Source organism: Silurus meridionalis, chromosome 9 (genome assembly GCF_014805685.1).
Source record: "Silurus meridionalis isolate SWU-2019-XX chromosome 9, ASM1480568v1, whole genome shotgun sequence".
Classification (NCBI taxonomy): domain Eukaryota; kingdom Metazoa; phylum Chordata; class Actinopteri; order Siluriformes; family Siluridae; genus Silurus; species Silurus meridionalis.
The window spans coordinates 24,277,475-24,287,559 of NC_060892.1; the positions used below are offsets into that span (position 1 = coordinate 24,277,475).

A 10,085-nucleotide genomic window follows, 5' to 3' on the forward strand; every position below is an offset into this window, starting at 1 on the left:
AGTGAGTCTAAATCCGGCATGGAACGTTCTGGTTTCTCAGCGACCCCCCCCAGGTCTGATCTCAGGGCCTCTGCTGTTCTCTGTACTCGCTCAAATCCTCATCTGCCTCGGCTTCCAGGCCCTCACCTTCACCCTGGTGCGGAACCAAGACTGGTATGAGATTTGGACGCCTCAGTCAGAGTGAGTAAGCCACGCGTTTCGTCAGAACAGTACGAGATGACACGGGCCGTGGAATGTTATGACGTTCGGCTTCAATTCGTCCAGCATCTTTATTTCCTCCTGTGTTTGTTTCAGTGCCTGCAATACATTCTCGCACAGCAATCTTACAGAAAACTCCACAGAGGCTGACGACCACAACATCCAAAACTATGAGAACACTTCCCTGTTCTACGTCTCCTCCTTTCAGTACCTCATCGTCGCCATCGTGTTTTCCAAAGGAAAACCGTTCCGTCAGCCCAGTTATAAAAACTGTAAGTGTTTGGATTGCAGCTATAAAACTGGAACTGTGTTTATATAGCATTAGTTTGGATACCCGCCCTTTATCAACACATTTTGTTAGTAACGAGCACAAAATATTCTGGTACCATAGGTTCTGATTGCTGATGTTGGGTGCTCATTTGTATTTAATGCGACCTTTAAAACTCTATAAATGGTCACATGCCCAAGCAGCTGAGTATTAGAGGGACTGTGCATGTAGGACATTTTGGAGACAAGATGAGGGAAGCTTGATTGAGATGGTTAGGACATGTGAAGAGGAGGGACATGGGGTATATCGGTAGGAGAATTTTGAGGATGGAACCACCAGGAAGGAGGAAAAGAGGAAGATCAAGGAGGAGGTTTATGGATGTGGTGAGGGAAGACATGCAGGTGGTTGGGGTGAAAGAGGCAGATGTAAAGGACAGGGGGGTATGGAGATGGATGATCCGCTGTGGCGACCCCTAATGGGAGAACCCGAAAGAAGAAGAAGAGTCTCAAAATTACTGCTTTGAGAATGTTGACTGAGAAGTATAGAGAAGGTCAGAAGTAGAAAGCGTACGGCAAGGTGTCGAGAGAGGAGTTGTGGTATTGTATGAGGAAGTCAGGTGTGTCAGAGAAGTATGTAAGGGTGGTGCAGGACATGTATGAGGACAGTGTGACTGCAGTGAAGGGTGCAGTAGGAAGGACTGACTGGTCCAAGGTGGAGGTTGGATTGCATCAAGGATCAGCACTGAGCCCTTTCCTGTTTGCAGTGGTGATGGACAGGTTGACGAACGAGGTCAGACAGGAGTCTCGGTGGACCGTGATGTTTGCGGATGATATTTTTAAAATCGAGATTTTAATTTAGAAAGTCTCGTTTATACGTTTTACACACACACTCACACCAAAGAGCATGAGTAAGAGACTGGTGCATGTCCATCTTCGTAAATGAGTGCCCAGTGGCTTTTAATTAGTTCTTCAGATAAATGGTTCAATTGTTGTTTGTATTACCGTTACAGCGCAGGTGTGTAATGTGTTTTGTATGTGGGCGCATTTGCAGGGCCCTTTCTGGTGTCTGTGCTCATCCTCTACGCGTTCCTCTTATTCATCTTGTTCTTCCCTGTTTCCGAGATCGATGAGACCCTAGAGGTACGTCCAGACTCTTACTTTCTGTTCTTTTTTACCAACTTTTCCCTTTCTCATGTACATTCCATTCTACATGTAGTCCCCATTAGCTTTTAGAATAACGCCCACTCCTCAGGGAAGATCTTCCACTACATTTGTGCTTATTCAGCGTTAGTTAGGTACTGATGGAGGAGGAGGTAGTGAGGAGGTCTGGAAAGCAGGTCAGTGCTTTTTTAGATTTATAGCAGGCAAATCAAAATACTGTATCGTCATACTGGAACAGGTTCGGTGAAACACATATGCCAGAGCACAGGGTCAGTAATAACACTTAGAGCACTGAGAGTTAAGAACCTCGCTCAAGGGCCCCTCAGCGATACCAAAGACACACTATACATCTGTGTGCCTTTAAGTTAGTAGCAACAGTTTTGAGAAGAACCACATATGGCGCCAGGTGTCCCAGTACTTTCGTCTATGTAGTAGTGTTAAAAATCACACGATGGCGTATTACTATAATACAAGCATCAAAAATGCAATTTCTTCTTGCAGATTGTGTGCGTCCCTTTCAGCTGGCGTATCACCATCTTGGTTATCGTCCTGAGCAACGTCCTCGTGTCCGTTTTCATGGAGGTAAGTGGAAAAACTTCTCCGTGTGACTGATGTATTTTGCAATCTGTTCAGTCGGCAAGGTAGCAGGAACCGGGTTCGTGCAGGACGTCACGTGCATATATATATCTGCTGTCATGTCCTGTCATTTAGGCTTTTGTTCTGTCGTTGTCGGTATGATTTTGTTTGTTTGTTTGCGTTTTTAATGTCTTAACGTACGTGGCAGGCCGAGCGAACCTCGTGGCCCGTTACCGTGTTGTGTACAATGAACGACGACGGTATCCGGCTGAGTGTAAATATACACCTGTGTGTTAGAAATCACAAGAACCACCTCCCAAAAAAAATCAAAAATTAAATACAATTCCAGTTGTACCAGAGGTATTTTGCATGTGATTTGAATCATGTCCACTTCCAGATTGATTTGATTTGCCAGTAAGAGAAAAACACGCCTACAAATGCATGAGAACCTCTCGATACGTCCCCTCTCAATCAAGCTTCGTAGGAGACGTGACCCTGTTTAACGCCGATCCGTTCTCCAACATCAGAAACGATGTTGTAGCTAATAATCACGCTGTCCAATCATGTGACTAGAGCCCTGAGTTTGTAGATATTAAACCGCTCACGATAAATTTGTAATTTTTAACCATTTTTCCACCGGCTTTGGCTCTTGCTCTCTCTCCTCACTAACTCTCAGCCTGAAATCATTGCCTCCTCAGTAGGGTGTTATCTAGTGTTGCTACTGTTGCTGTAGCAGTTGAACTCTTTTTGAAAGCCATGTGATCAGTAGCTTTCTTAATTCTTTCCGCACCACTACGATATTCCATAGACCTTCGTCCTTGACGTCGTCTTATGGAAGCTTGTGTTCAGCCGAGACAAGCAGGGCAGCTATGGTGTCTCCTCTGCAGCCCCGCCACCACAGGTTGGGAAATCACACTTCTGTTCACCGTCACGTCTTTATTTACTGCTGTCCCTCTGTCCTGCATTCCGTTTCTTCTCTCTCTCTCTCTCTCTCTCTCTCTCTCTCTCTCTCTCTCTCTATCTATCTATCTATCTATCTATCTATATAATCTCATTGTTTTTGTACGTGGCTTTCTTTTTTCTATTCCCCATCCCTTTCACTCACTTTCTTGTCCTTCTCAGTGTATTTTGCTCTCTTTCACTTGCTCGTGCTCTCTTTTCTGTCTTTTCCTTCTTTCCCTTTTCTTTTTGGTCTCTCTTGCTTACTCTTTCACACACTTTTTTTCTCTTTCTTTCTCTTCACTAGCTCCTTCTCTCTTCTGCCTCTCTCACACTTTCCTTCTGTCATTTCTCTCTCTCTCTCTCTCTCTCTCATAATGTCTAGCTTTTCCTTCTGTCTCTTTTGCTCTTTTTCCTTCCCTGTCTCTCTCCTTCTCTCTTCCTTTTCTGTCTCGTTTTCTTGCTTGGTCTCTCTTGCTTACTCTCACACGCTCTCTTTCTCTCCTTCTCTTGCTCCTTCTCTCTTTCTGCCTCATTTACACTTTCCTTCTGTCTTTTTCTCTCATAATGTCTAGCTTTTCCTTCTGTCTCTTGCTCTTTTTCCTTCCCTGTCTCGCTCCCTCTTCCTTTTCTGTCTCTTTTTATTTCTTGGTCTCGTTTGCTTACTCTCTCACACTTTCCTATTTCTGTCTCTCTCACACTTTCCTTCTCTCGCTATTCCTTCTTTGTCTCTGTTTGTTCTTGTCTGCTTTTATTATTTACCCGCCCCTGCTCACTCCTCTTCCCCTCTTTCTACAGCCTTGTTGTAATGTTTTGTCTTGTGCATGTTCCCTTTCTACGATTTCTCTGAATGCTGCTTGGCTGCCACCTAGTGGTGTCTGCCCTGATGTCAGTCATACGATTCCTTCCAGTGTTCCTGCTCTCTTTAATACCTCTAATACTCCTGTGTAGTTCATTTCTGCAATACACAACCTCTGCACCCATCTGAGATCACTGTGAGATTATGATTTAGATTTTTTTATCAGAAATTACAGAATATTTTAGAATTAAAAGTTATTTTATTTATTTAAACGTGATATTTAAGCAAAATCTGTATTACTGTTTAGTCAAATGAACCACATCCATAAGTGGATTTGTTTACTTGTTTTTCATCTTTTGCATCTCATCATCCCATCTCACCCACGGACGAGATGTTTAGATGACACGCATATGAAAAAACCCATCTTTTCTCTCTTCTCTTCCTGTGTGTTTTGTGTGCGCACGCCTTTTCCTCCTCGTTCGTGGCGTGCATGTGTTTTGTGTGCAGGAAGGACTAGACATGTGCACATCCAAGTTCCCCCCAGGGACCTGTTGCCAGCGTCAGATGGTCCCCAAGGCGCGCTACATGCACCTGGCCCAGGAGCTCAGCGTCGACCCGGATTGGCCACCCAAACCCAAAACCACCACCGAAGCCAAACCTCCGTCTCAGATGGAACACAGCTCCTACCAAATCATTTCTTCTTCCTAGCACCCCCTATCTCTTTGCCCTCTATCACTATATCGCTCTCTCACACCATCTCCAGCTTTATGGTGCCCTCATATCGTGGATCATCATAAACAGGACCACCGTCAGGACCTTTTTTGTTTTTTTAAATGCTGCATTCTCTATAGAGACGCAAAGGATATTATTAGCATTATTATTTTTTGCAGTTGCGTCCTTTTTTCCCCACACCACGGGAAACTGTGGAAGACCCACCTACAGTAATTATCACGATCATCCGATTGTACTTCAAGGAGCAACAGACTCCCGACTGAAACGGCTAGACGGACTCGAGCCACGAATTTATTACCCAACGGGCCGCATGCTAAACGTCTCGGACATCAGCGAATCTGCATGTGGAGCCAATCGAACTGTAACGGCCTCGGCAACCAGTATTTTGTAAAAAAAAAAAAAAAAGAAGAAAGAAAGAAAAGCGGTATGAGGTTCTTTTTGTATTTCTTCCCATGGAAGAATGGAGTCACGATCGAGCAGTGGTGGGCAGAAGAAACTGCGCCGTATATCGGGGGATTCTCAAATCGCAGTCGCATGATTTTGTATATTTTTTTTTTTGCCTGCGAATTCGCAATCGCCCGGACAGTATATCAGCCAGTCGAATGCCAGCCGATGAATTGATGATTATCCCTGCGTGGTGTTCAGCACTTCTTTTTTTCTTTTTTTTTTTTTTAAACCTGTTCATTTCATTTCCATAAAGCAAAAATATTCAAGGCTATAAAACTGTTTCAGCATTTTAACAATTATCATCTAATAACGATATGTTGTCTTTAAAGAAGCAGAGCAATTTCAAACTATGCACACTATACAGACAAAAGTATTGGGACACCGCCAAATCTTCCCCTTTGACGTGGTTCCTCCTCAAAAGCTACAATTATGTCGGACCCCTTTGGATGTTGGAGCATGAAATTTCCTTCACTCCATTTATAACCTGTTCCTGCTTGTGCACAAAGCCAGCTCCATGAAGATACGGTTTACGTGGGTCGGAGTGGAAGATCACTGGTTATAGAGCTCCGACCCTCAAACCTATTAGAATGAATTGGAATGCTGACCGCATCACAGGCCTCCTGACTTATTTTTATATCAGTACTACGCCCCCTTGTGGCTGAATGAGCACAAATCTCCTGACTGTATTCCCAAAAAAAGAGCACATGTGCATCGTGTGGTCAGGTGTCCACAAACTTTTGTCCATATAGTGTATCTAAATCACTTACTTGGTTAGTTTCATATTCAGTTGATGATGAATTTAATTATATACAAGTCTTTTGTTTTTCTCTACATGTTAAATCCACTCGTCTCCATCTTTCATTACAGCAGTTTGAACTTTTTTAACATTTCGATTTTTTTTTTTTTTTTCTTGTTCTTCAAAATGAAATGCTGCTTTTTAACATTCAGTACTTAACGATGTGGTGATGAACTTGGTGACGAGGCATGTTTCTGCTGAGGGCTCAGCTTTTTTTCCTTTCATTACACACACCTCGATTATGACTCGCGCCATCGCTTTCTATTCTGCAATCGAGCGATCTCGAGATCCGATCGGAACACCACCGCGGGTCAGAAAGCGCAGTGCAGACTTTTAATGACTGATGTTTTAATATCCAACACTGTGTGCAGGCTCCGTTAGAACGTGTCTGGAAATACGTGCATTCGGATTTAATTGTGGATTGTTTTTTTTAAGGGCTATAGCTTTACTTTTTTTTTTTTGTGTGTAAATCATTGGTGTTCGTTCCCTTTTTTTTTCTGGCGCCGTGCCGAAATCATCGGCGTGTGCTAGTAAAGTCTGTCCGTCCCTGCCCGTGTAATGGGTCGAGGTTGTGAGAAGGACGGATGAGCGCTAAGCAGAAGCTTCATTCGTTTTTATGTTATTTAAAGTCCATAAGAAAAAAAAGACGAGTATGTGATCGATAAATAAATAATTTATATAATATAATTAGTGTTAATGTGATAGGGACAGGATAGAGGCTGGACAAGGACAGGACAGGGTTAAACACTAGAAAGGGAAGGGATAGGATAGAGATATAGACTGGGCAGGATAAGGATGGAGAATGGGACGGGATAGAATAGGAACTGGGACAGGATGAGGATAGAGACAGGGACAGGATAGAAATAGGGGCAGCAGAGATATAGGGAAAGAGACAGGATGAGGACAGGGAAAGAATAGGTATAGACCAATGATAGAAGCAGGGACAGGAAAATAATAGGAACAAGCGAGAGAGAGAGAGAACAGGACAGAAATAGGGGTAGATTAGAGATTGGGACAGTGATAAGAACAGGGACAGGATAGAAGGGATAGAGAACAGGACAGAATAGGGATAGGGACAGGATATAAATAGCAACAGGATGGAAGTGTGAACAGGGACAGGATAAGAATAGGGACAGGTAAAGTATGGGTCAGAATAAAGACAGACATGGACAGAATTGGGGAAGGGACAGGATAGAGACTGGACGGGGACAGGTGTGCAGTGATTTTGGTGTTGGGGAAATGATTTGTTAAATTATTGTATAAATTATATAAATTTTTGATCGTGTTTGTCTTTCGATTTAAAATCAGTTGATTTTTATTTTTATTTTTTTTTTTTTACTCTTTTGTTTCTATCGCTCACTCTCTCTCTCTCTCTATGGCACTTCCTTTCTTTTCTCCTTCCCGTCAGAGAGATCGCAGACACAATGACACAGAGGACGTCATATTAATTACCTTATTCCTCATTTCATAACGCTCTAAACCTCCCGTAGTCTATCATTCCTGAAAAACAAAAAGGTACATGAAAAGAATGTTGGACAGAGACGAGTTTGGTTGAGCCTGAATTTTAACATGCTTATGACAATAGTGGCCATTCTGTGTGTGTGTGTGTGTGTGTGTGTGTGTGTGGTGTTTATTTGTTTTTGTTTTTTTATTGCACAGCTACAATCGAATGTTTCTAGTGCTTTATTTGCTTTATTATCAACATGCCGACTTTTTTTTTCTTTTTTCTTTTTTTAACATTGATTTCGGGAAAAGAAGTTAATCTGCTACAAGTCTATAATGTACACTTTACTACAAACATCATCATCATATATAATTTTTTTTACATGTGGATGTGCTTATAGACTATTATAATTATTATAATTATTATTATTATTGGTTTCATTTCCTCAGGGAAATATGTTCATATTGTTATGAATAAAAGATGGACACTGACACCCCGAAAAATGAGTGCAAGTCGATATCCTTGTTGTTTCCGACGTCCGTTACAAATGTACCGACTTTTTGGTTTTTTTAACATTTATTAAAAAATTTGGTTTTTTTTACATTATATGGCCAAAATTATTGGGACTCCAAATGTTTCCGGTCGTTTTTTTTTTTTTTCTCAATTTATGCTTTAAAACCTTCATGATCCTTCAATTTTTTTTGCATTAAAGCCTTCATTAAATTTGTACTTTCATTTTATACTAGAGAATTTTCCATCTGGTAAATCAGCAGAAATGACATTACACGTGATCTCAACCAGGCTGAATCCCTTATCTCAGGCACTTGTCTTCAGATTGCTCTTTTTAATCCAGAGTCCTGACTGTTCCAGAATGATTCCGAATTTCGGAGAGCAAAGGGGCCTTCTTAATTCTCAGACATCTTTCATATAGTCTCTTCAATCTCGGCTTCTTCAGTTTCTTTGACCTTTTCCAGGTCATGTCCAAGTGCAACGTGTGGTCTCCAGAGTGTAAAAAAAACATCTCCGAGATGATCTGGAGAAATGTGATGCACCTAGGCTACATTTCAAGGGTCCTAGAAAAAGGTGTGAATGCATTCACTATATCAGCAAAAGTATTGGGACACCTAAATTGTCCCAGCCATGTGTTTTTTTAAACTTGGAGGCACACAATTGTATAGGATGCTTTTACTTATAGGTGAAGACCGAACCCTGTTCCAGCATGACGATACCTCTGTGCATCAATCCAGCTTCAATGGGATGGAAGATGTTGAAGATCGAGAAAGCTCCAACCCCAATTAGCATTTGTGCAGAATCCTGAAAGGTCTAAAATTTGAAAATAAAAATGATAGTCTTACATTTGCTGTTCTAAAACTTAAATAATATGCTCCTGCAGCACTTAAGAATTTTTTTTTTTGGTCAGGGGGTGGGATCTCTCTTGGATTGTACCGCAGAAGTAATTTTATTTTACAGCTAAATTTACGTATTAGCAATAGCTTGAAAAAAAAAAAATGAACGTAGGGCTCGGCTAAGACCAGTTGCAAGCACCATATTGATGTGTGTTTCTGATGTGATGTAGGTCTTACAATTAATTCCTAATGGTGTTAAAAAAAAGTCTTCGATACCCTGTCGACCCTATTGAACAGCTGAATTTGGGATGAATTGGAACACATCCCAGGAAATGGAGGCTAAATGTAAAATGGGATGTTCTAAAAGCACATACCAAATGTATTTGGTATTACAGAGAATATTTGTCAATCGTTAGCTATAGTACAAGACTACTGGATTTCATTACGAAAGCTGCTGATGTTAGCAAGTTTATGTTTTTATGTGCAGCAAACTGACTAGCTAGAGTCACGAACACTTTCATGCACATGCAAACAAGTCTTATGATTTTGTGACTCTATGCAGGCTAGTTTTGGGAGAGCGGTCACTGAGGACACTAAAAATCAATCAATGTGCCTGTGAGAAGTAATGTGGAATGGAATATTCAAAAAGTACATACCGTCTTATGCTCGGATAGTGATTCAGTATTTGGTTCGTGACCAGCAATACATTTGTATAGCGTTCTTTAACTATGAACACTGTCCCAAAGCAGATTCACAGAATGTAATAGATCACAAATATAACTTTTATAAATCAGTGCGTACACGTTGATCTCAAATGAGTGAGCCAGTGATGAAGGTGGAAAGGAAAAACTCTGAGATGGTATTAGGAACAACCCTTGAGAGGAACCAGATTTAAATCTATTCTCGTCTGGGATGGCACCAAACCTCCATTTTTTAGAGTTCCATCTTTGTTTCGACATAACGTTTCATCGCTAATGCTAATGGTATGAAGTTTGAAGCGACAAACTAACTTTTGCACGTTAGCGCTAAGCTACGTTTAGAGTGGAGCTGATGAGTTTTTTTGGCTAATAGATTAGTTCCAGAAGACAGAAGCCTACAGATTCACTTCAAAACAAACTATAAAACAGCTCAGGGGTGCAGTAACGACGGCCGGAGAATGTTGACCTTTTCCTCCTTTATCTCCTTGATCAACAGGAAAAGGTCAACATTCTCTTCACAAATGTATAAAGGGAACGAATGAGGAATCATGATTTGATGCTTTGAATATGGTTCCATCCGTCCATCCATACATACACTGATCAGGCATAACAATTATGACCACCTGCCTGATATTGTGTTGGACCCCTTCTTTGCTGTGAAAACGGTTCTGATCTGTCAAGT

General features: G+C 41.4%; 1 protein-coding gene across 7 annotated transcripts in view; it reads left to right on the forward strand.

The window, feature by feature from the left end:
• atp13a3 (ATPase 13A3) overlaps positions 1-5,406 on the forward strand; it is a 29,464-nt gene extending 24,058 nt beyond the window's left edge. For 6 of the 7 annotated variants that reach the window (XM_046857691.1, XM_046857688.1, XM_046857694.1 and 3 more), the window contains exons 29-34: positions 3-180; positions 295-470; positions 1,517-1,605; positions 2,128-2,208; positions 3,011-3,103; positions 4,448-5,406. In XM_046857691.1, the coding sequence (XP_046713647.1) occupies positions 3-180; positions 295-470; positions 1,517-1,605; positions 2,128-2,208; positions 3,011-3,103; positions 4,448-4,648 (818 nt within the window). In that variant the 3' untranslated portion in view covers positions 4,649-5,406. The remainder of the gene's footprint in view (positions 1-2; positions 181-294; positions 471-1,516; positions 1,606-2,127; positions 2,209-3,010; positions 3,104-4,447) is intronic. The other variant, XM_046857695.1, reaches the window with a different exon arrangement.
• The last annotated feature ends 4,679 nt before the right edge of the window (positions 5,407-10,085 follow it).